This window comes from Cyprinus carpio, chromosome A11 (assembly GCF_018340385.1).
Source record: "Cyprinus carpio isolate SPL01 chromosome A11, ASM1834038v1, whole genome shotgun sequence".
NCBI lineage: Eukaryota > Metazoa > Chordata > Actinopteri > Cypriniformes > Cyprinidae > Cyprinus > Cyprinus carpio.
Window position 1 is genome coordinate 7,036,400 of NC_056582.1, and position 24,785 is coordinate 7,061,184.

General features: G+C 40.0%; 1 protein-coding gene across 1 annotated transcript in view; it reads right to left on the bottom strand.

Moving 5' to 3' along the window:
- Positions 1-24,066, bottom strand: part of LOC109055633 (transcription factor Sp1-like) — a 33,614-nt gene extending 9,548 nt beyond the window's left edge. The window contains exons 1-4 of the mRNA XM_042766081.1: positions 24,026-24,066; positions 21,536-21,612; positions 3,474-4,632; positions 366-492 (exon numbers count right to left, since the gene is read on the bottom strand). Of these exons, the coding sequence (XP_042622015.1) occupies positions 366-492; positions 3,474-4,632; positions 21,536-21,612; positions 24,026-24,032 (1,370 nt within the window). The 5' untranslated portion in view covers positions 24,033-24,066. The remainder of the gene's footprint in view (positions 1-365; positions 493-3,473; positions 4,633-21,535; positions 21,613-24,025) is intronic.
- Positions 24,067-24,785: the final 719 nt, after the last annotated feature.

A 24,785-nucleotide genomic window follows, 5' to 3' on the forward strand; every position in this document is an offset into this window, starting at 1 on the left:
TTTGTTTACAGGGTTACCGGGGTAACGGCAGCTGCTTTGTTTACAGGGTTACCGGGGTAACGGCTGATTTCTGCCTCTAGTGAGGAATGTGTTTCTTTCAGCGCGTCTCCTTCACTCACTCCGCATCTATTTACATTAAATCATCGCCTTTTTAAAGTTCAATAATCATGAGTCTATATCGCTGTTTTCCATAAATGAATGGAAGAAATTAATAAATTTGTTATAGGCTACTGTGTAAGTTAGGATGTTTAATACATTTTACTTGCACTTATGCTCCTAAATACATTTTCCAGATCGTACACATCTAATTTTAGTTGCAAATGTGAGTGAAATGCTGGCTTGGTGAGGTGAGTGAGGTGTAGTACCGTCCCTCTCCGTCTCTGCAGTAGGGGCAGGTGCAGGCTTCCCTGCGCGAGCGTCTGCTGCTCTCCACGCGCTCATCCAGCACACCGCTGTCCTCCAGAGCGTCTCCAGCTGCGCCGCTCACTTCACCTGCAGACCACACAGCTGCACATCACACTCAGTAGGGAGAGTTAACTAAACTGCCCAGAGAACAAGCAGAGGTTATTGTAGCTGGGCTCCACGACGTGCACTGAAGACATTATTTATTGTTCCTTATCTGACAAGCAGCAGAAATAACTGCGTTCATCAGTGCGCACTGCATTCTTGGCCTCACTAGAAATAATGTTTTACATTGCACACACTTCCACATCTGATCCGAAGCTTCTGGAGCGGTGTTGTGTGTTGCAAACGGTTAGAAACGGTCAAGTCTAAAGACATGGACAACATGAAATCTCAGGCTTGGCTCTGTGCTTTGCTTGTGGACTGGATGTTGAGATGTGTCCTGCGCACCTCACTTCACCAGCATTTCACCTTTTTGTTTGAGAAAACTATCATCAGAGACAGATAAAAGGTCTTTACGACAACCCACCAAAATAAAAGTTTTGGTTTAACTTTAAATTGTATTAAAAGGAACCTGAAGAACAGACACTTACAGTTTACAGGCAGCAGGCAACTGAAGTCACAGCTATAATAATTTCTGACATTGAAGAGACCTTTCTACGGACAGCAGAAGAGCGCGGTCCAGGGATCCTGATCACCTGCGTGAACATGCTGCTTCAGGGAACTAGGTGAAGTACTGAGGGGTTTTCTAGCTAACTAACAGAATTCTGGACACTGAACGTCTTTCCTGAGGTGAATGAGATGTTAAGGGACATACTGTTCACAAGCTGGGTTACTGATGTCTTTCCACGGTTCACACACTGATTAGCAACTGAATGAGGCATTATTAATTTCAGTTATTCTGTTTCCTTCAACACCTTCTGACGTTCATTCTAGGGATAGCTCACGATGTTCGAATATTCAATTAGTTGATTTCATTATAAAAAAATCTAATAGGTTGTGCGATTATCGTCTTTAAAAAAATTCCCCATGTTTTCTGTGCTGATACGTTCATGTAAGCAGAGGGTGGCGCTGCCAATAGCACCTAAAAGCTGCTGTCAAAGACAACAGAACAACACAGTGTCTCACACACACACTGTAGACGTGCGTGGCATAAGAAAAGACTTGCGTAGCATATAACGGTTCCAGTAAGTTGGGACGATGTCAAATAAGAGCTCTGTGCTGACCACAAACACCGCCAGCTGGGTTAGAGGTGTGGCTGAATCTGAATTCAGAAAGGCACAGAAAACAAATAACATGTTATACGGAGCCGCTAAAGGGACACGGTTAGCCGCTTGCTAACAGTAGCCTGTTACAGTACATGACATTTCACTGACCACATGAACAGAGTAGGGAGAGATGACTGATAGGATGATGCTGAAGGATCCTGAGCAGCACTGACAAACATCTAATCTTGTAAAATGTGTGCTAAGTTCTGCCAAACGCTGCTCCGTACGTGTGATCGCGAATCTCGAAAGTGAAAGTAAAAGACAAGCGCTCGTTCAAAAGCGATTTAAATGCCCCACATATTAATAACAGCTCCCTGATTCCCGCAGTTTACATACAGTATAAATGCTCAATGATATAATTGGGACAACATTAGGAAGATAAGACCCTTCCTGTCAGAGCAAGCCACACAACTTCTTGTCCAAGCTCTTGTTCTCTCCAGACTGGACTATTGTAATGCTCTCCTGGCGGGCCATCCTGCATGTACTATCAAGCATCCTGCAACTGATCCAGAATGCAGCAGCGAGGGTTGTCTTCAATGATGCTAACGCAGCTCATGTTACTCCTCTCCCTCATCAGGTTACACTGGCTACCATAGCCGCTCGCATCAAATTCAAGGTACTGATGCTTGCCTACAAGACGACCACTGGCAACGGCGCCAACTTACCTAAACTCACTAGTTCATCTTATGCACCCTCCAGAAGTTTGCGCTCTGCAAGTGAACGACGCCTTGTGTTGCCATCCCAAAGAGGTTCAAAATCACTCTCACTGACTTTTTCCTGGACTGCTCCCAGCTGATGGAATGACCTCCCGATCTCAATTCGAACAGCTGAGTCTTTACTCATTTAAACTGCACTTGACCAACTAATACTAGTACTTACTGCACTTGACCAACTAATACTAGTAATTACTTATTACAAAAAAAAAACAAACAAAAAAATAAAAAAAAAAAACCAAAAAAAAAAAAACCCTGGCTACGTGTTCTGTACTAGCATAACTGAGACTTGTCATAGCACTTGTATACCGTTGTTGTTCTCTCGTTGATCTGATTGCTTCTACTGTTCTCATTTGTAAGTCACTTTGGATAAAAGTGTCTGCTAAATGATTAAATGTTAAATGTAAATGTAAATTGTGACAGAAGATATTTACGAATATTTTTCTTCTCGTATTTTTTCACTTTAGGAGTTCCATTATTTTAAATGGAAATATCTTATTTATGCTAATCGACGGACTGTTATGTTAATAAGTGCCGTCATTCGGTTATGTTTATTATATTAATATGTTTCAGTACGTTACAATCATTATTGAGTTAAGGTAGCCTATCTTCTAAATTAAATGGTTTATCATACTGATTGAAAGCGTGAACCCGTATCTCTGAGTTTATGGGTATTTGTGCATGCATGCGGGGGAGGGGTGCGACTTTCAAATAATAGACAGCGATATAATTTTTGCTTGGAATGCCCATCCCTACTTCATTCATGTTTGTTTTGGCCTGTAAAGAGGAGTGTGCGGTTAAAAACTAGTCTAGAGCACCCTCTTTTGTTAAAAACTAAGCTCAGAATCGGTTCGAGAGAGAATTGTCCCAGCCCTAGTTCACGGGTCACACAAACCGAGGCACTACAGTGATCTGTCAAGTCACATTAAAGAGAAACAAACCGGTATTTGTTTGAGTTTTGTGATAAAATTAACAGATTTTTAAAGCGTAGACTTTGTTTAATTTCGTCACACTCTGCGTTGTCTGCTATCCTGAACCGAACTGAGCACAGATTGAACAGATCTAGAGCCGGAGATCAGAGCAGACTAACCTGCTGTGTTGGTGACGGTGAGAGGAACACCCTGCGGCCCTGTGTTTCCCAGCGTGTTCAGGCTGATGGTCTGAAGGCCGGAGAGCGTCCCCGCCTGTGCCAGCGTGATCTGGGTGTTAGCGGGGCTCTGCAGCTGAAGTGTCTGCCAGCTGACCTGGCCGTTCGGACCGACGGTGCGGATCAGGATGGGGCTGCCGCTGGCGATGGTCTGGATCTGAACGTTCTGCACTCCGTCCTGAGACAGGCTCTGTGTGGCGAACAGCTGCCCGCTGGCTGTGACGGAGCTGGGCTGGACGGTCTGCAGGACCTGCTGCGGCTGAAGGAGAATCTGAGCTTTGCACGGTTTCTGTCCCTCTCTGTTATCAGACGCTCCTGTGCTACTCTGGGTCAGTGTTACGCCGCCGCCAGAAGCAGCCGTCCGTGTGCCGGTGGTAGTGCAGTACTCTGCTGCAGCTGTAGACGCCGTGCTCTGGAGCAGCTGCTGAGAAGTTCCTAAGGTTCCTCCGGCGTTTGCGTCGCTTACAGATCCAACAGCGGCAGCAGATGCCACTGGGAGAAGGGTGATGTTAGCATTCAGTGGGACAGGCACGTTGGTAAGGAACTGTGCCTGATTGGGCAGCACTGTACCGCCCAGACTGATGCTCTGCAGAGGGATAGCTTGCTGGAAGAGGCCAGGGACGGTGAAGATGTTGCCAGCGCCAGCGGCTGTGTTGGTGGGGGCAGCGTTGAGAGAGGACACCAGCTGAAACTGCCCCGGGGCTGTGGAGGACACGGTCTGGGCTTCCTGAGTGAACTGGAGCTGCTGTCCATCTACGGTCTGGAACTGTGGCATCACTTGATACTGGACATTCGGCATCACACCAGAGAGAGCAGTGAGCACCTGCTGACTCTGCAGGTTTAGTGAGGAGGCCATCACATACTGCTGCTGCATCGCCGGCGGTCTGCTCTTGTCCTCCGAGGCTGTGCTGGGAGCGGAGCTGCTGGACACCGGGGCTCCACCGTGCCAGCCGTTGGCGGCGTGGGACAGATGGGGCTGCTGGAAGTCGATCTGTGCGTCCTGGGTCTGGCTTTGCTGTGACTGCTGATCTACCGCTTCGTTTTCATCAATACGACTGCAGGTGGCAGCCAGCAGCGCTAAAGGTGACGGCTGCTGCGAGTCCTGGAGAGAGAAACGTGCTTTTGAGCCGTTTTAGAAATCACTGTCGTTGCTGTTTTTGAAAAGATTAGATCAGTTCATTCACAGCATTTCAAAAGCAGACAACAACATGAACCCACTTTATATTATTCATTCATTTTGCATAAAACATTTTGAATTACCATTGTGGTAATTCTCTTCAATCCCCAGACAGCGGCGGACTCGAACAGAAACAGAGGACACAAGGTGTGTGTTTATCGATAGATTGTTAGAATATCTGTATCTGTGCAGTTCTTTGTCATAAATACAGTCACGAGGGAGCAATCAGTTTCTCATCTACTGTAAAGTTTTCTCTGCATTCACCGCTCATCACACCGCAGCTGTTTCCTTCAGAGAAACTCTAGCCCTTAACACATATGAACGCATACCTGAATTATACTAATTTAAATATACTTAATTTAAGTATACTTACTTTATACATACACTACTGTGCAAAAGTCTTAGGCACGTTAATATTTTCACCTAAAGAATGGTGTTCGGCCAGTTATTTATATCTTTTGCTGTAGTGTGTCAGCAGAAAATATCAGTTTACATTTCCAAACATTCATTTTAATAATAATCTAGTGATATTTTTGTTAAAACAGCTGGTGCTCCAGATGGAGATCTGATCTCACCATCATCGAATCTGTCTGTGATCACATGAAGAAACAGATGAAACTGAGACAGACTAAATCCAGAAGAACTGTGGTCGTATCTCAAAGACGCTTGAAGAAAGCTTCCTGCAAACCTGAAAAACAATGTGCAAGTGTACCTGGACAAAAGCTGTTTTAAATGCACAGGTTGGTCACACCAAATATTGATTTGATTTAGTTAATAGAAGTTAATTGATGAATAAAATCCATTTATGACAATATTTTTGAAAGCATCCTTACTTTACAGCATATTTACACAAGTGACTAAATCTTCTCACAGTACTGTAGCTTTGGAGGCAGGTTTCTCAAAATGTCTTGAAGACATTGCTATGTTACTCCGCCCCGCTCACAGACAGCACCGTGCTCGGAGAGACAGCTGTCCTGGAGCTGCCCAGAACGGTGAAGGACATTTGTTCTGTGGCGCTTGTGGCTGTGCTGCGCAGTCAGTGAACCGCATTTTTCACATTAAACATTTTATGCGAGTATTAATGACCAGTACTTTATTTGATCCTGTTCTGCAAAATGTTCGATTTTGAATTTTTGCATTCCGGTAGGCCTATTTGTTTTAAAAAATCCTGCATGTACAGTGCATTAGATCGTGACAGTGCATGCGTGCGTGCAGACGAGGACGAGCGCGCGCGGGTTTGGCTAGATGTATTTGGAGGTTATTGCTCACGTCTCGTTCTGCACATATCCAAATGTTTCCATATTCGCAATGTATCTGAATGTTAAACTATAATATTTTTAATTTTTTTAATGTAAACTAGACGGAAAAGATCATCGTCTTCACATGAGGAAAAACGTCCTTGGCATAACAGCAGAGTGGACCGGTATACTACGGTCTATTTAAACTGACCAGTGTAACCTTTTATGTGTTTGGTTGACTGTAGTTAATCTTAATAATGAACAGACTGCGATGTAAGTTTGAAGTTAGAATGCACTTTAGATGTTCTGTGTCATTTATACCCAAACACAAATGTTGCTGGTTGCTAGTGTGTTTGCAGCACTACTATTATTTATTTTTTATATATATTATTTTTTATATTTTTCAATTTAATTGATTTTTATTTATAAAATTTTATTTCTTTTATTTAAATGTATATTTAAGTTTACATTTATGTTCCAACAAACTTGAAAAATTCTGCTTGATAAATGCTCTAAAATTTTTATGTAAATGATTGACATATATGTATATTACCTGTTTTATATATTTAATACTTGGTCAGTTTATTGATTTGTTTGGTTAACTTTAGATAAATTTTTTTTATTTGTAATACCGTGCAGTGCACAAAATTAATATTCGAGAGATGGTTCAAGTGAGTGCTCAATAAATGATGATAAGTTTAGAAATGTTGTGCATCCACTTATTATTAGTGTGACATTTTAGCATGCAAATGAAGAGGAAAACTTCAAGATATCGGCCCTAAAAATCGGCAGCACATATCGGCCATCGGCTGACCCTGACCTCTAAACATCGGCATCGGCTATAGAAAAACCCATATCGGTCGATCTCTAATCTAAACCAACAACATGTTTATTAGATCCTGTACCCACTAAATTACTGAAAGAGTTGTTACCTGTAGCAGAAAAAACGCTTTTCAATATTATTAACTCGTCGTTATCTTTAGGTCAAGCTGGTGGTTATTAAGCCTCTTATTGAGAAACCACAACTAGATCCTAGTGAACTGGCAAATTACAGACCCATTTCAAATCTTCCATTTATGTCTAAAATTTTGGAGAAAGTTGTGTCTGCTCAAGTGTGCTCCTACCTGCAAAAAAAAGATCTCTATGAAGAATTTCAGTCAGGTTTCAGGCCCCACCATAGCACCGAAACTGCACTTGTTAAAATTACAAATGACTTGCTTCTTGCGTCAGACCAAGGCTGCATCTCATTGCTAGTTTTACTTGATCTTACTGCACGACATACTCATAAATAGATTACAAAACTATACAGGTATCCAAGGGCAGGCTTTAAGATGGTTTAGATCCTACCTGTCCGATCGCTACCACTTTGTTTATTTAAATGGGGAGTCATCTCATTATCACCAGTAAAATATGGAGTGCCACAAGGATCTGTCCTAGGTCCTCTGCTATTTTCAATATACTGTACATGTTGCCCCTTGGTAATATTATTAGAAAATACGGGATTAGTTTCCACTGTTATGCTGATGATACTCAACTATATATCTCAACAAGACCAGGTGAAACTTCTAAATTATCTAAGCTAACAGAGTGTGTTAAAAATGTAAAAGATTGGATGACCAGTAATTTTTCTCCTATTAAATTCAGATAAGACAGAGATATTACTTATTGGACCAAAAAAAACATTACACAGAATCTCGTAGATTACAATTTGCAATTAGACGGATGTACTGTTACTTCCTCTACTGTCAAAAATCTGGGTGTTATATTAGACAGTAACTTGTCTTTTGAAAATCATATTTCCCATGTTACAAAAGACAGCATTCTTCCATCTTAGAAACATTGCCAAGCTACGAAACATGTTACCTGTTCCTGATGCAGAAAAGCTAGTTCATGCGTTCATGACCTCTAGACTGGACTATTGTAATGCACTGCTAGGTGGTTGTCCTGCATCTTCAATATACAAGCTACAGGTAGTCCAAAATACAGCGGCTAGAGTCCTTACCAGGTCTAGAAAATATGATCATATTACCCCAATACTACAGTCTCTGCACTGGCTACCTATTAAGTTCTGTATCAGTTACAAAATATTATTACTTACTTATAAGGCCCTTAATGGCTTAGCTCCTGCGCACCTAACTAGTCTTCTACCACGCTACAACCCCATCACGCTCCCTAAGGTCACAAAACGCTGGACTTTTGATAGTACCTAGGATAGCAAAGTCCACTAAAGGAGGTAGAGCTTTTTCACATTTGGCTCCCAAACTCTGGAATAACCTTCCTGATAATGTTCGGGGTTCAGACACACTTCCTCTGTTTAAATCTAGATTAAAAAACACACCTCTTTGGCCAAGCATTCAAATAATGCATCTCATAATTTTGGACTGCAGTTACATCTGATCAGATGCACATTATTATTCTTTAGCTTGGGTTAAACTAATTAATTTTACTTGGCTGGAACAGCAGCTACGCTAATTATGTCTCTATTTGTTTCTCTGTTTTGCCACGAGATTTACACATTTTGTGTGCTTTGCAATGATTTGTATCGTAAATAGCGCTATACAAATAAACTTGAATTAAATTGAATTGAATACATAAAACATAATAATTAAATTTATCTTTTAATTATTGAAAATGAAGCAAACTTTTGCAAAACATGGAAGAAATGTTGTGTGATTATTTCTTAAAAAATAATGTTTGTTTCTTTTTAGTAGTAGTAGTAGTAGTAGTAGTAGTAGTAGTAGTAGGCTATGTACATTCTGCTGAACAATAGTAATACATTTCTGGCAAATACTTGCCTTTAAATTAAACCAGACTTTTATTTTGACGGGTTGCCGTGAATACCTTTACAGTTCTGTGTATGTGATATCACGCTAGTTTTACTCAAATCAAACAGTCAGATGCTCATGAAGTGACTCTCAAAACAGTTCTAGAGATGTTGTTCATTTGTTTATGTTAGTGTTGTCACAGTACCAAAATTTCAGCATTCGGTACCAGTACCAGTGAAAATCCACGGTTCTCTGTACCAATTTCTATACCAAAGCAAAACACAAAAACATGTTAATTAAAAAATTTGACTATACTTTAATCCAAACTGTGTACATATTTAATTTTAAATGGATTCTGAATTTTAAAGCCAAGAATAACAACTAAGTTTGCTAATAAATAAATAAATAAAAAGCCCAGAACTGATTTTCTGACTGATATGACACAAACAATGTTAATTTGTACATTCTCTAACACATATATTTAGGATTCACAATTCATTAAAAAGCCTCTGGTGTGTAAAATAGTAAATATCATGTCATCCAATTTTTTTACCCTAATAAAAGTTATAGGAGCATTACATAGTTAATAAAGAAACTTAATTCTAATGCTCATTATATTAGCGTTAGCTGCGCTTATGCTAACGATTAACTACTCTAAAACCAGCGTTCATTTCAATCCGACATTCAAATTAAAATATTTCATAGTATTCATAACAGAAGCGGGGTTTCCCACAGCGGCATATTTAGATTCATTCTCTGCCAGCAGGAGGCGCTTGTAGAGCAGAGAGAGGTTTCCCCGGTAACGGCTGTAATCAAATAAGCTCTGAGCCTGCCTCACAAACGCTGCTCAGGCATTACAGGCAAGATGACATCCATCATTTTCTGAAGACAGTCGGTTTTCTTCAGAAATACAGTGATATAAAAACACCCGCTCCGGGTTTAGACTTTGACACGTGCAGTGCTCATGTTTATTCAACGAAGTCAACGCCTTTTGGAAAATCTGTTTGTTGCGGTCAGTTTTGATATTTCCCAATGTATGAGAAACACTGTGAAACTTACCTGCTTGAACTCTTTAATTTGATCTGGGTGTCTGTCTTTAAAGTGTTTGGTTAGTTTGGTGTGTTTCCTTCTTTTGAGGTTGCCTCATCTCAGTGCTTTTATGAAGAGAGCGCATCCGCGCACCTTTCGGATAGTGCACCAAGAACCGGGTTGACCGGGTACTCCGTACCACCAAAGCTTAAAAAAACTGGTACCGTGACATTTTAGTTTTTTTAGTACCGACTTGGTACGGAAGTACCGGGTCTTTTGACAACACTAGTTTACGTCCTCATTTAGTGAGTCGGCAGACGCTGAATTCACCACGAGTGTCACGAGCGCTTCCATATGTGTGTGTAATAAACAAAACTTCTGCTTCTGTGCCATTCATTAACAGAGACATGCAGAACATGCAGGATTCATATTTAAATCGACTTTTCTGGCTTAATATTTACAGATATTAGACCATATCGCGATTTGTAGATAGTGTAATGACCTGCTTTTGATTAATTATTTCAAAATTTTATCAATTCCATGGCATTCCGTGTTAAACTGTAAATTCCGTTTTTATGACTGGATTCCACGAAATCATAGGGCCCTATAATAGGTACGTTCAGGGCTGTAGCTGGGGTTTGTGGGGCCCTGGTGCAAGTTGTACCAGTGGGCCCTGTTTGAAATTGTTAAATTTGTTTGTTCGTTCTATTTACAAACCCGATTCCAAAAAAGTTGGGACACTGTACAAATTGTGAGTAAAAAAGGAATGGAATAATTTACAAATCTCATAAACTTATATTTTATTCACAATTGAATATAGATAACATATGAAATGTTGAAAGTGAGACATTTTGAAATGTCATGCCAAATATTGGCTCATTTTGGATTTCATGAGAGCTACACATTCCAAAAAAGTTGGGACAGGTAGCAATAAGAGGCCGGAAAAGTTAAATGTACCTATAAGGAACAGTTGCAGGACCAATTTGCAACTTTGGCCCAGGCATTTTCTCTGGGCCAAGGCTCATTTAAAATGGACTGTGGCAAAGTGGAAAACTGTTCTGTGGTCAGACAAAGTTCTTTTTGGAAAATTTGGACGCCATGTCATCCGGACTAAAGAGGACAAGGACGACCCAAGTTGTTATCAGCACTCAGTTCAGAAGCCAGCATCTCTGATGGTATGGGGTTGCATGAGTGCGTGTGGCATGGGCAGCTTACACATCTGGAAAGGCACCATCAATGCTGAAAGGTATATCCAAGTTCTAGAACAACATATGCTCCCATCCAGACGTAGTCTCTTTCAGGGAAGACCTTGCATTTTCCAACATGACAATGCCAGACCACATACTGCATCAATTACAACATCATGGCTGCGTAGAAGAAGGATCCGGGTACTGAAATGGCCAGCCTGCAGTCCAGATCTTTCACCCATAGAAAACATTTGGCGCATCATAAAGAGGAAGATGTAACAAAGAAGACCTAAGAAAGTTGAGCAACTAGAAGCCCTGTATTAGACAAGAATGGGACAACATTCATATTCCTAAACTTGAGCAACTTGTCTCCTCAGTCCCCAGACGTTTGCAGACTGTTATAAAAAGAAGAGGGGATGCCACACAGTGGTAAACATGGCCTTGTCCCAACTTTTTTTGAGATGTGTTGATGCCATGAAATTTAAAATCAACTTATTTTTCCCTTAAAAGATACATTTTCTCAGTTTAAACATTTGATATGTCATCTATGTTGTATTCTGAATGAAATATTGAAATTTGAAACTTCCGCATCATCGCATTCAGTTTTTATTCACAATTTGTACAGTGTCCCAACTTTTTTGGAACCGGGTCTGTATTTATTTGTGCTATTTACTAGGGATGTGTGGGTCTAGTCGACTAAACGGTACAGCTACTAGTCGACACTGAAAACAATAGTCGATTACACAACAGAAAAAAAAAAACATGATTATCATTAAAATAACAATCATTTTATTTTACTATCAAATTCCCATTGTTACATTTAAAACATTTTAAAAACTTTACACTTACACTTACATTTTAACATACATTTTTTTTTACTTTGCGCTATGAAGCGGGACCCTAACTTGACTAGCAGCGGACTGCATGATATTGTTCCACAGCATCTGAAATGTTGTTATGGTTGTTCTAAAATGCCTGAGCAAAGTCTGTCATCTAAGTATTTCTGTATAATGTCTTACACAACTGCGTTCCCAAACAACAGCATGCATCCGCCTCTGAAAGCAATGACATAATTTATTGTGTTTCGTCTGCTCGCTCTGAGGCGCAAGTAATTTATCATATATGAAAATTATTATATTCAGTTCTCCTAGTTTTCTTACTGATATTTAGTGCCAGTTTAACAGGAAGTGACGATTTTGTTCTCTTTGGTGCGTTGGATGGAAACAGTGCTTGTTCGCAAATGTTTTATGTGATACTCCAATTTTGCACATAGGCTAAGTTAAGTTCGCAACTTTGGATGAAAACCCTAATCACCTCAGTTCCTGTCTTTCTTTTTGGTCATTTTGTTTTTAGATGATTTAGCCTTCATGATGAAGTATGTTTTTAAAAGATTGGACAGCAACAGCAACCAATCTGGCTTCAAAAGCGCCCACTCAACTGAGACTGCCCTGCTCTCGGTTACTGAAGCCCTGCGACTGGCAAGAGCAGCTTCCTAATCATCAGTACTCATCTTGCTGGATCTGTCTGCTGCCTTTGACACCATTAATCACCAGATTCTACTGTCCACCCTCAGAAAGATGGGCATCTCTGGAACCGCACTCCAGTGGTTTAACTCCTACCTTTCTGATAGATCCTTCAGGGTGTCTTGGAGGGGTGAAGTTTCTAAGTCACAACTTCTTGCTACTGGGGTTCCTCAAGGGTCAGTACTTGGACCACTTCTCTTCTCCATCTACATGACGTCATTAGGATCTTTCATTCAGAAGCATGGCTTTTCCTATCACTGCTACGCTGATGACACTCAACTCTACTTCTCATTCCAACCAGATGACCCGATGGTAGTTGCTCGCATTTCAGCCTGTCTGAGTGACATTTCTAGCTGGATGAATGACCATCACCTTCAGCTCAACCTCACTAAGACTGAACTGCTGGTGGATCCAGCTAACCCATCGTTTCATCACAACTTCTCTGTACAGCTGGGTTCATCAACCATAACTCCTTCCAGGACAGCCAGAAACCTAGGAGTTTGTGATGGATCATCAGTTAAGCTTCACAGACCATATTGCTACAACGACCCGGTCCTGCAGATTTGCCTTATACAACATTAGGAAGATCAGACCCTTCCTGTCAGAGCAAGCTACACAACTCCTTGTCCAAGCTCTTGTTCTCTCCAGAATGGACTATTTGTAATGCTCTCCTGGCGGGCCTTCCTGCATGTAACATCAAGCCTCCTGCATGTACTATCAAGCCTCTACAACTGATCCAGAATGCAGCAGCGAGGGTTGTGCTTCAATGAGCCAAAAACAGCTAACGTGACTCCTCTCCTCATCAGGTTACACTGGCTACCAGTAGCCGCGAGCATCAAATTCAAGGTACTGATGCTTGCCTACAAGACGACCACTGGCACAGCACCAACATATCTAAGCTCATTACTTCAACCTTACGCACCCTCCAGAAGTTTGCGCTCTGCAAGTGAACGATGCCTTGTGTTGCCATCCCAAAGAGGTTCAAAATCACTCTCACGGACTTTTTCCTGGACTGCTCCCAGCTGGTGGAATGACCTCCCGATCTCAATTCGAACAGCTGAGTCTTTACTCATTTTCAAAAAACATCTAAAGACTCATCTTTTTCGCCTGCACTTAACCAACTAATACTAGTACTTACCTTTTCTTTTCTTGTTTATCCTATTCTTGGGAAGAAAAAAAAACAACAAAGCTTGCTACGGGTTCTGTACTAGACTAACTGAGACTTGTCATGGCACTTGTATACTGTTGTTGTTCTCTCGTTGGTCTGATTGCTTCTACTGTTCTCATTTGTAAGTCGCTTTGGATAAAAGCGTCTGCTAAATGATTAAATGTTAAATGTAAATGTAAAAGCCGTTTTAATGCTATTCCTTGATAAAAATCCCTTTTGTTTTTGTCTTGTGTTTTAATATGTTGGCTGATGTTTGCTTTATGAAGATGAAGAATTCTGTCAGGCTATTGATTGATTTTTCATTGTTCTGCATTTCCCCAGCTGATTTTAATAAACAAGCATTGGCTGACGTTGAGTGTGTTCTGTTCTTTTTTTTTTTTTTTTTTTAACGACCGCCTAAAATTAAATGATGATAACGCGAGGCAAGGGTATGGCTTATTTGTGACCTATTTTGAGCGGAATTCATTGAGTATTTCAAATGCAGGCTATTATATACATGCACACGGTTTTTTTTTTTTAACCATCTTTTGGGGGTTTCTTGTTTTTAGACTAGTCGACTAGTCGGACACAAAACTTCCATTTAAACAACAGTCAAATTAGTCGTCGCGCACATCCCTACTATTTACACAATGTTTAAGATTTTTCAAGTTTGTAGGTGTGCAAGTACAGAAACCGAAAAATTAAATGTAAAATAGCACTGCATAGACTTCACTGTAAAAATTAAATATACAGTCAAACTAAAATTTATTCAGACACCATCAACATTTCTCACATTATCACAGTTTATTTGCTACAGTTTAGAAAATGGTAATAAAATATGACAAGAACTCAAGAGTTAAACTGTCAGAACAAATACATCTTGATAATGTCAGATAACTTTGATAGAAAGGCATGTAATGGATTACAATCAACCAAGAAATTCAAACTGTTAGTATGACAATATTTACACAGCTATCAATACTTTGTTGACCAATTACCAAGCAGTGCTTAATTTTGTTCAGTATGTGGTGTGAAAAGATTGCATTAGCAATTCAGGAAAAAACACTTAAGCAAAAATGGTGAGGTCAAAGTGTCTGAATAATTTTTGGTCCCAATTTTTATCAATTTCACTAGTAGTCAACTGTATGAAGAATTTTTGGGTATAATATGTCACAGTTCACTTTATTTTGCTATACTCACTTACATAAATGAACTATAATGCCCTGCACCCACTAGTAAAACAATATAAACAATTATATCTGGAGACTGAATAATTTTTGGTTTGACTGTGCATTAATTCTTGTTAAAACTACAAAGTAATTCAGTCAAGAGCAGTGAGTGATTTTCTTTCTTTCATTTTCTTAAATTAACAACACACAATCTAATAGATAAATTAGCAACCACAACTTTAAAACACAATTAATGCATCCAATATAAGACACATCCGATTTTTTTCTCAACTGTTTACTTTCACTTAAGACATAATCGAGAGTTTTTTCGAACATACTTTCCAAGATGGGTATTTTGACATATTTTGTATGTATTTATCGGTACAAGAGCAAAAAGAGGCAAATTCGGTGTTCAAGCGTTTTGAGACATGTCTCTCTGCGTGAGCCCTGAACACCAGAACACAGCGTTGCTGAACTGGGCTCTTTCACATATTTTTCTGTTTGTTCAAACAACTGCGATTTGTATTTGCTCGTTCAGGCGCAGGAGGAACTTCGAGGAGAACTTCACAAAGGAGAGCTCGGTATGCGGCTCTCTGCGTGCGCACCGAACACCGCGCGTGAGTAACCGGCTACTCAGTTGAGCTTTTCCGCGTCTTGTGTTTGAATGCTTTAAACTCTTTTGAATGTTTAAATTGGCAAGTGGCAAGGCTTAAAAACACCTGAAAATGATAAGCTTTCGTGAAGACACGCAGCAGTGGCCTGTCAACTGTCCTGATCGTCTTTTTAGGCTGGCCTCAGCCAGTCAGTTGAGATCTCCGGGGCTCCCCACTAGCGATTGCCCTGGGTACGTTTACCCTATAACAGTAATATTCAGGTACAGAAATACCACAGAAACTGAATAATCTGTTTAACTTTACAAACACTGGTTAGTCTTCAATGTATAAATAAGCAGCAGGTTTATTTAGGTTGCTGTCTCTTTAAGACCTCATGAACGGATCTGTTATACAAGTGTTGTTTCTCAGCCATTAGGGTAAGCATACCTATTAAGCTCACCAAAATCTACACTGAGACATTTTTAGTGCACAAGATATTGGTTTCAGTACAAAAAGTTATGTTAAAATAAAATTTTAATCTCTCACACAAAAATATTACATTTTATTTTAAATGACAAAAGCATTTCGATTAAGATATACATAACTAAATGCAAAAAGTCTGGCTGTGCTTAATGGATACATTTTTGTACGCTTAAAGCACACCCCTGTTCCCATTAAGCTCACATCATGTTTAAACAACCTTTTTAAAGAATAATTGAAAAATGTTTTATTTAAAGGTACAAAGTAAATCACACACACAAAAAAATGAACACTAAAATCAAGCAACAAGGCATTCAATTTGATCAGTTATGTATTATAGTGAAGTGTTGAATTAAACATTTCATTAATGGGGATGAACACAGAAACTAGCCTCATTATGAAGACTCTTATTAAATGGATGTGAATTTCTATCGTCTCTTAAGGCTAATACACTACACGATTTTTGCAACAATTTTCCACCGATTTACAGTCTGGAGAAGTTGATGCTAGCAGCCAAAGTTCAGAGCCAGTCTGCAGATTGGAGCTGACATATTTAATAGAAAATCACATAGTGTATGATGGACACAGACACAAGTTTTTAAGCTTTAGACTTTGTTTCCATTCAGTCAGAGGAGATCAAACATGTTTGATATTTTCAACAGATTTTAGAACCCATTGTTTTCCCATCATTTCAAGTGTTTTCTAGCAACAATGCACATGTTTCTGGACGAGTTTGTTGTGATCGGAACAACTTGAAGGCCTGGTAGTGTGTGATCCTCAGTCATTTAGTGTATGATGGCCAGTTTTCCTCTGTGACTTGTAAATAGACACAAAGGAAAACTGGCCGTCATACACTTAACGACTGAGGATCAGATCATACACTGGGGTTTTAAAAATCTGTTCAAATTTGAAGTGTCATGTATTTTATTCCAGCCTTTAGTCACTTTTTCCTGGACAGTTACGACAGGTTTCTAATGGCTCCTTCTTTGAATGGATGACATGCCTCTTTTATCTTTGGGCATAAACTATAATTACGTCTAGATTTTGTCATCTTAAAGCTGTGAAAATAAGTTATTAACCATTTTATAAAGATTAACTTAAAGTGACAACCAAAAGTTTATATTTAAAGTTTGTTTATGAAGTATTTATATAAACGTTCAGTGTGAAATAGCTTAAAAAGAGTACACTGAGCTTAATGGGAGCAGAATCTTTTTGATAAATTAAATTAAGTTAAACATATTTTATTATGAACAACAATTATTAAGAAATATCTATGAAATGATATTTTTTCTTATTGATGTCATGCTAAAGATGTGTGGTTTTCACAGTAGTGCACCCTTTAAAGAGCAGGTCACATGGGTTTTTGAAAAATCTCTCTTTTGCAGTTTATAACGTAGCTATCCTTAAATGAAAACAATCTGCAAAGTTGTTAATCAAAAAAGTGCATGATAAATAAAGATACTGTCTCTCAAGAGAGAGTTGGTTCTGAATCGCCGTAACGAGTCGTTATATTTTCGACTCTTTTGCCTGTTACCAGTGTACGTCACTGGGTACACATTTGCATAATCCCTGCCTGCCCGCGAAACAAAAAAAGAACATAATCTGACCACAAAAAAAACACTTCTGCTAGTTAGTGCGTTTACATCATGCTGAGAGGAGACGCGGTGTTCAAGGATACCACAGAAATACAATTCTAAACTTTTGTTGTGTGCATGCCATTTTATCAAGAACTGCTTCTCTAATCTGGGCTTTTATCTTCGTTGGCTTCTAATCTTCTTAATTTTGGACTAACAAGCTCTCTGAACCACAACCTGTAAGTACGATTCATACATTGTGTACATTTTCAATTGAGTGCTCAAAATATCAAGTTTTTGTACTAATATGTGATGTATATCTAGTGCAGCTTTAGGTTTCCAGGTAAAGCACGATATTACTGTCTTACTGAAGTAGTTCTGATAATTCACTGTGAACCTAAGAATATGTCGATTATTGTTGACTGACGTTGTTCTAATTACTTCATTTAAAAATAAAGAATGTAGTGTAGCACACATAGTGAAACTGCTGTTTATTGTGCTGCACTGGCAGTTACAGGGTTAATGCGGGAGAGATGAGTGATTTCGGCTGGTGCTCCTGTGATACAACTGTTCTGCGTTCTGATTAAAAGTTAAGACAAAGCGTCTTTTGTCTGTCGTTCTTCAAACATTACAGTAGACATATTTTGGTTTACAAACTGTATTGTTTCATCAGTTAGTTACCTTAGCATTTGGCGTATCCACCATTACTGTTTTAAGTTTATGTCATTATCGTAAGAATGGGTTGGAGCACTATTATTTTATGTAAAGGTGCTTTGTCAATGGTAGCGCTGGCTAAATGGCTCAAGGACTCCTGTCTGTGCCAATCACAACAGGCTTGGCCAGCTGACCAATCAGAGCAGAGCAAGCTTTGAAAGGGAGGGATTTGCTTGTATTAATAAGTAATAGATCCCAGTCACAATTGATTAGTTTGCTGTATATTGCTCGTAATTTTTAACTGTCTGTAGGCAATATTTTGCCTTTTTTTTTTTTTTTGCAAACAGCTTTGGAGCTTTTTCTTTCATGTACAGTATGTCATTGATAAAGGGGTGGTCACACTAGACTTTGAACGTGCAATTTTTTTTCGGACGCCGCTGCGAATATGGGCGGGAGCAGGATATAACATCAGGCACCAAGTTTTCCTCTCAGTTGTCACTACATGGATTCCGATGTGCTTGTACTGTTTCTTTAGCGACGGAGAGAGAGAGAAAGAACAATATAAGATGCTTTACAACGCCGTCACAAAAGACACAGTACAAGCACATCGCAAAAATAAAAATTATAAAATGTGTCCGCATTCAAATGTACCATCTGTTCCTGTTTTCAATGACACCGCGAACCATGCAGCTATTTTTATTAGATTTTTATAATCTTTTAAAGATGCTACGCTGCGCTGCCGTTACAATTAGCGCTTCCTCCATTTTTGAGTTTCTGTACAGAGAGGTCCCGCAGTGATGTATCGATCTTCTACTGGTCACACGTCTTCACGTGATGCGAATTTGCAGGTCAGAGTTTACCAAACTTGAACTTTGAACTATATGTTTCCGGTCTGGTGCATTCGCATGCCTATGAATGGAAGTCAATGGAATGAAATGTGCAGTGTGACCGCTCCTTAAGGTTGATGGTCTTGTAAGATTTATGATATTTTGTGTTACTCTGAGATTATAAAATGACATGCAGTTAAGCAGTATCACAAGAGGAAGAGTGTTTTCAACGAATATCAGCTCCATTGAAAATCTTCATTGAACTGTTGTATAAAATCAATATAACAAGAAGTACATTTTGAGTGAGTTTAATATTGTACCTATTTTCTCATTTTGCTTGATGAAGAGTCCAAACAAAGCCACAGCAGAACAGTGTCTTACAAGCAACACACAGCAGCCTTATACTGAATGATTCACTTTATTCCTCACTGAATGAATCTGCCGTTTGAATGAATGATTTAATGTCTTACTCTAAAGATACTTGCTGCCACCTGCTGGCTGTTTTACTTTCCCATTGTTCCTGTATTCTAACTAGCATAAATCGACTGTTTATCTGAATACAAATAAGACGGGCATTTTGACATACTTTTGTAGGTATTTGCGTGCAATGAGGTGCAACACAACTTCATTCTGTAGTCGCGCGCTCTGTGTGCACACTTTGGGGGTGAGCTCACAGAAAGAGGTCACACAGAGAGCGCGCAGGTACTGAATCGAGCACTTGAGTGTTTAAAATTGTAAGACTCAGAAGCACGTGCAAACGAGACACTCCATCACCTGTCCCGAGCATCTTTTATGCTGAAAGATTTGCAGGAATTTCCCACGTTACAAGCACGGACACTGTGGGAATCAGTAGAATTGTGCACAATCCCCGTAATCCCGTGCCAAAATTCAAGCCCTGATATATACAGGTGCTGGTCATATAATTAGAATATCATCAAAAAGTTGATTTATTTCACTAATTCCATTCAAAAAGTGAAACTTGTATATTATATTCATTCATTACAGACAGACTGATATATTTCAAATGTTTATTTCTTTTTATTTTGATGTTTATAACTGACAACTAAGGAAAATCCCAAATTCAGTATCTCAGAAAATTAGAATATTGTGAAAAGGTTCAGTATTGAAGACACCTGGTGCCACACTCTAATCAGCTAATTAACTCAAAACACCTTCAAAGGCCTTTAAATGGTCTCTCAGTCTAGTTCTGTAGGCTACACAATCATGGGGAAGACTGCTGACTTGACAGTTGTCCAAAAGACAACCACTGACACCTTGCACAAGGAGGGCAAGACACAAAAGGTCATTGCAAAAGAGGCTGGCTGTTCACAGAGCTCTGTGTCCAAGCACATTAATAGAGAGGCGAAGGGAAGGAAAAGTTGTGGTAGAAGTGTAGTACACAAGCAATAGGGATAACCGCACCCTGGAGAGGATTGTGAAACAAAAACCCATTCAAAAATGTGGGGGAGGTTCACAAAGAGTGGACTGCAGCTGGAGTCAGTGCTTCAAGAACCACTACACACAGACGTATGCAAGACATGGGTTTCAGCTGTCGCATTCCTTGTGTCAAGCCCACTCTTGAACAACAGACAGCGTCAGAAGAATCTCACTTCAAAAAAGGACTGGACTGCTGCTGAGTAGTCCAAAGTTATGTTCTCTGATGAAAGTAAATTTTGCATTTCCTTTGGATATCAGGGTCCCAGAGTATGCAGGAAGAGAGGAGAGGCACACAATCCACGTTGCTTGAGGTCCAGTGTAAAGTTTCCACAGTCAGTGATGGTTTGGGGTGCCATGTCATCTGCTGGTGTTTGTCCACTGTGTTTTCTGAGGTCCAAGGTCAACGCAGCCGTATACCAGGAAGTTTTAGAGCACTTCATGCTTCCTGCTGCTGACCAACTTTATGGAGATGCAGATTTCATTTTCCAACAGGACTTGCTACATGCACACAGAGCCAAAGCTACCAGTACATGGTTTAAGGACCATGGTATCCCTGTTCTTAATTGGCCAGCAAACTCGCCTGACCTTAACCCCACAGAAAATCTATGGTGTATTGGGAAGAGGAAGATGTGATATGCCAGACCCAAGAATGCAGAAGAGCTGAAGGCCACTATCAGAGCAGCCTGGTCTCTCATAACACCTGAGCAGTGCCACAGACTGATCGACTCCATGCCACGCCGCATTGCTGCAGTAATTCAGGCAGAAGGAGCCCCAACTAAGTATTGAGTGCTCTACATGCTCATACTTTTCATGTTCAGTTGGCCAAGAATTCTAAAAATCCTTTCTTTGTATTGGTTTTAAGAAATATTCTAATTTTCTAAGATACTGAATTTGGGATTTTCCTTAGTTGTCAGTTATAATCATCAAAATGAAAAGAAATAAACATTTGAAATATATCAGTCTGTGTGTAATGAATTAATATAATATACAAGTTTCACTTTTTGAATGGAATTAGTTGAAATAAATAAACTTTTTGATGATATTCTAATTATATGACCAGCACCTGTATACAGTATAGTATTTCAGTCTGGAGAGTAGAACATTTTTTTTTACTAGCCAATGGTGGATTGATTGCCAAGGTGTCCATAGAGGGTTGAAAACACGCACACAGACAGAGAAAGCTCAACATGAGCTGAAGGACTTACTTGAGTTGTGCTGGAGCCTTTCTTCTGAATGAAGCTTGTGTTGTGGTCCAGAAGCGCTGCCATTTCATTCTGTTGATCTGACACAGTCAAAAAACTCAGTCAGCGATACAGCATAGGAACTAGTTAGTCAACAAACTCAGCGATACAGCATGAGAACTAGTTAGTTAAAGTGAGCAAAACAGCATGAGAACAAGTGTGACAAGTGACGTGACATACAGCCAAGTATGGTGACCCATACTCAGAGTTTGTGCTCTGCATTTAAACCATCAAAAGTGCACACACCCACCCCGTGAACACACACCCGGAGCAGTGAACACACACACACTGTGAACACACACCCGGAGCAGTGGGTATCATTTATGCTGCGGCGCCCGGGGAGCAGTTGGGGGTTCAGTGTCTTGCTCAAGGGCACCTCAGTCGTGATATTGCCGGCCCGAGACTCAAACCCACAACCTTAAGGTTAGGAGTCAAACTCTCTAACCATTAGGCCACGACTTCCCCGAGGGATGCACAATAAATTTCGGCATGATATTGATGCGGATCTCGTCAGTAAAGCCGGTTCTGTAATCAGCGGTAAATCTCTAAACGTGTGTGCGTTCACATGGAGCAGCATTTACTACACAGAGAAGTTGTTCACTGACAAGCTGCACAAAACATGCACAAAATATGACTGTGGTTTTGCGCAGCTTGTCAGTGAACAACGGCTCTGTGTAGTAAATGCTGCTCCACGTGAACGCACACACGTTTAGAGATTTACCGCTCAACAAACTCAGTCAGCGATACAGCATGTGAACTAGTTAGTCAACAGTGATACAGCATGAGAACTAGTTAGTCAACAAACTCAGTCATGATACAGCATGGGAACTAGTAAGTCAACAAACTCAGCGATACAGCATGGGAACTAGTTAGTCAACAAACCCAGTCAGCGATACAGCATGGGAACTAGTTAGTCAACAAACTCAGTCAGGATACAGCATGGGAACTAGTTAGTCAACAAACTCAGTCAGCGATACAGCATGGGAACTAGTAAGTCAACAAACTCAGTCATGATACAGCATGGGAACTAGTTAGTCAACAAACTCAGTCATGATACAGCATGGGAACTAGTTAGTCAACAAACTCAGTCATGATACAGCATGGGAACTAGTTAGTCAACAAACTCAGTCGGCGATACAGCATGGGAACTAGTTAGTCAACAAACTCAGTCATGATACAGCATGAGAACTAGTTAGTCAACAAACTCAGTCAGCGATACAGCATGGGAACTAGTTAGTCAACAAACTCAGTCAGCGATACAGCATGGGAACTAGTAAGTCAACAAACTCAGTCATGATACAGCATGAGAACTAGTTAGTCAACAAACTCAGTCAGCGATACAGCATGGGAACTAGTTAGTCAACAAACTCAGTCATGATACAGCATGGGAACTAGTTAGTCAACAAACTCAGTCATGATACAGCATGGGAACTAGTTAGTCAACAAACTCAGTCATGATACAGCATGGGAACTAGTTAGTCAACAAAACTCAGTCATGATACAGCATGGGAACTAGTTAGTCAACAAACTCAGTCATGATACAGCATGGGAACTAGTTAGTCAACAAACTCAGTCAGCGATACAGCATGGGAACTAGTTAGTCAACAAACTCAGTCATGCATACAGCATGAGAACTAGTTAGTCAACAAACTCAGTCATGATACAGCATGGGAACTAGTTAGTCAACAAACTCAGTCGGCGATACAGCATGGGAACTAGTTAGTCAACAAACTCAGTCATGATACAGCATGGGAACTAGTTAGTCAACAAACTCAGTCATGATACAGCATGGGAACTAGTTAGTCAACAAACTCAGTCATGATACAGCATGGGAACTAGTAAGTCAACAAACTCAGTCATGATACAGCATGAGAACTAGTTAGTCAACAAACTCAGTCATGATACAGCATGGGAACTAGTTAGTCAACAAACTCAGTCATGATACAGCATGGGAACTAGTAAGTCAACAAACTCAGTCATAAAGTGCAGCGTGTGTGTTATCTATCTAGTGTGCCTCGCGGATCATCAGATAAAGCGGTTTATTAGTGATCAGAGCAGCAGTAATATTAGCTGAGGAGCTGACACTCGCTCAGTGGCCACATCAGTGACTGAAACCACTTTAATTCTTCATCATCATCGGTAACGGCTGTTCTTTCGCTCCCCTAAAGCGCTGTTGGTCGTCGCTCGTGTTATATAACTCAGTGTAGGTCGCTGTGAAGATCGACTCAGCTTCCACAAGTTATCAAACAAGCTGCAGGTCGCTGACTCCAGAAACCAAAACAACTGAATTCCGGCCAGACTGCTGCTGTTAGCGAACAATATAAATTGGCGTTTTGGGGGCAAATCAATGTCGGTGTTTGACTATATAAAACTCACATTAAACTCGTCAGTAGAGGCGTCCTCAATGATGACTGAAGTTAATGGACACACAAAGACAGTATAATGTGGACTCACCGCTCATAATGTGTCAAGGCGCGAGTCTTTTACGCTTCTAACTTGATAAACAGAAAGGATGGAGTCAAAGCGCCCGGGGTGATGGGCCAATCAAAACACGAGTCGCTTTCTCCTCGGCCAATAGGATTCTTTGTTTTAACCCTAGCCAATATAATATCTTACGGCCAATTAAAGTTATATGGAGGATTACCAAATACACCCCCAATTTGTTTATAACCATATTTTTTTCTAGCCATTTAGACGTTAGAGGATCTATTCTTAAGCACATTCTAATATGATGATACATTATCAAGTGAACTGTCTGCGGCGTAATATTTCAATCTTTTTAGGATACTTTGAAATAAAAAAGTACACAAAAAAAAAAAACAGGAGACGCATGTTTCTACCTGTCAACACCACTCCATGGTCATTCTTTGGGCCAGAAATGTTGCAATCAATACTTAATTGGAGTGAAATTGATGCAGGTTAGTAAACGTGACATAAATACTTTATAGTCATTCATCTAAGTGTTTCCATCCCTAATTTATTAGCATGATCTTGAGCATTGACAGACTGGATGTACCTGCGAACCTGTGGTAATGATGCTGAAAATCAGCTTTGGGCCTCACTTAGAAAACTCTATTTTACGTGGATACTGATCAAACTCTTACTGTTTCTTTGCTATTTTGATCAAATAATGCATTATGAGCAGAAGAAACTGTCTGAAATATTAAAATATAGTAATGTTTCCACCTTCAACGTGGCTCTGTTATGTGATCAC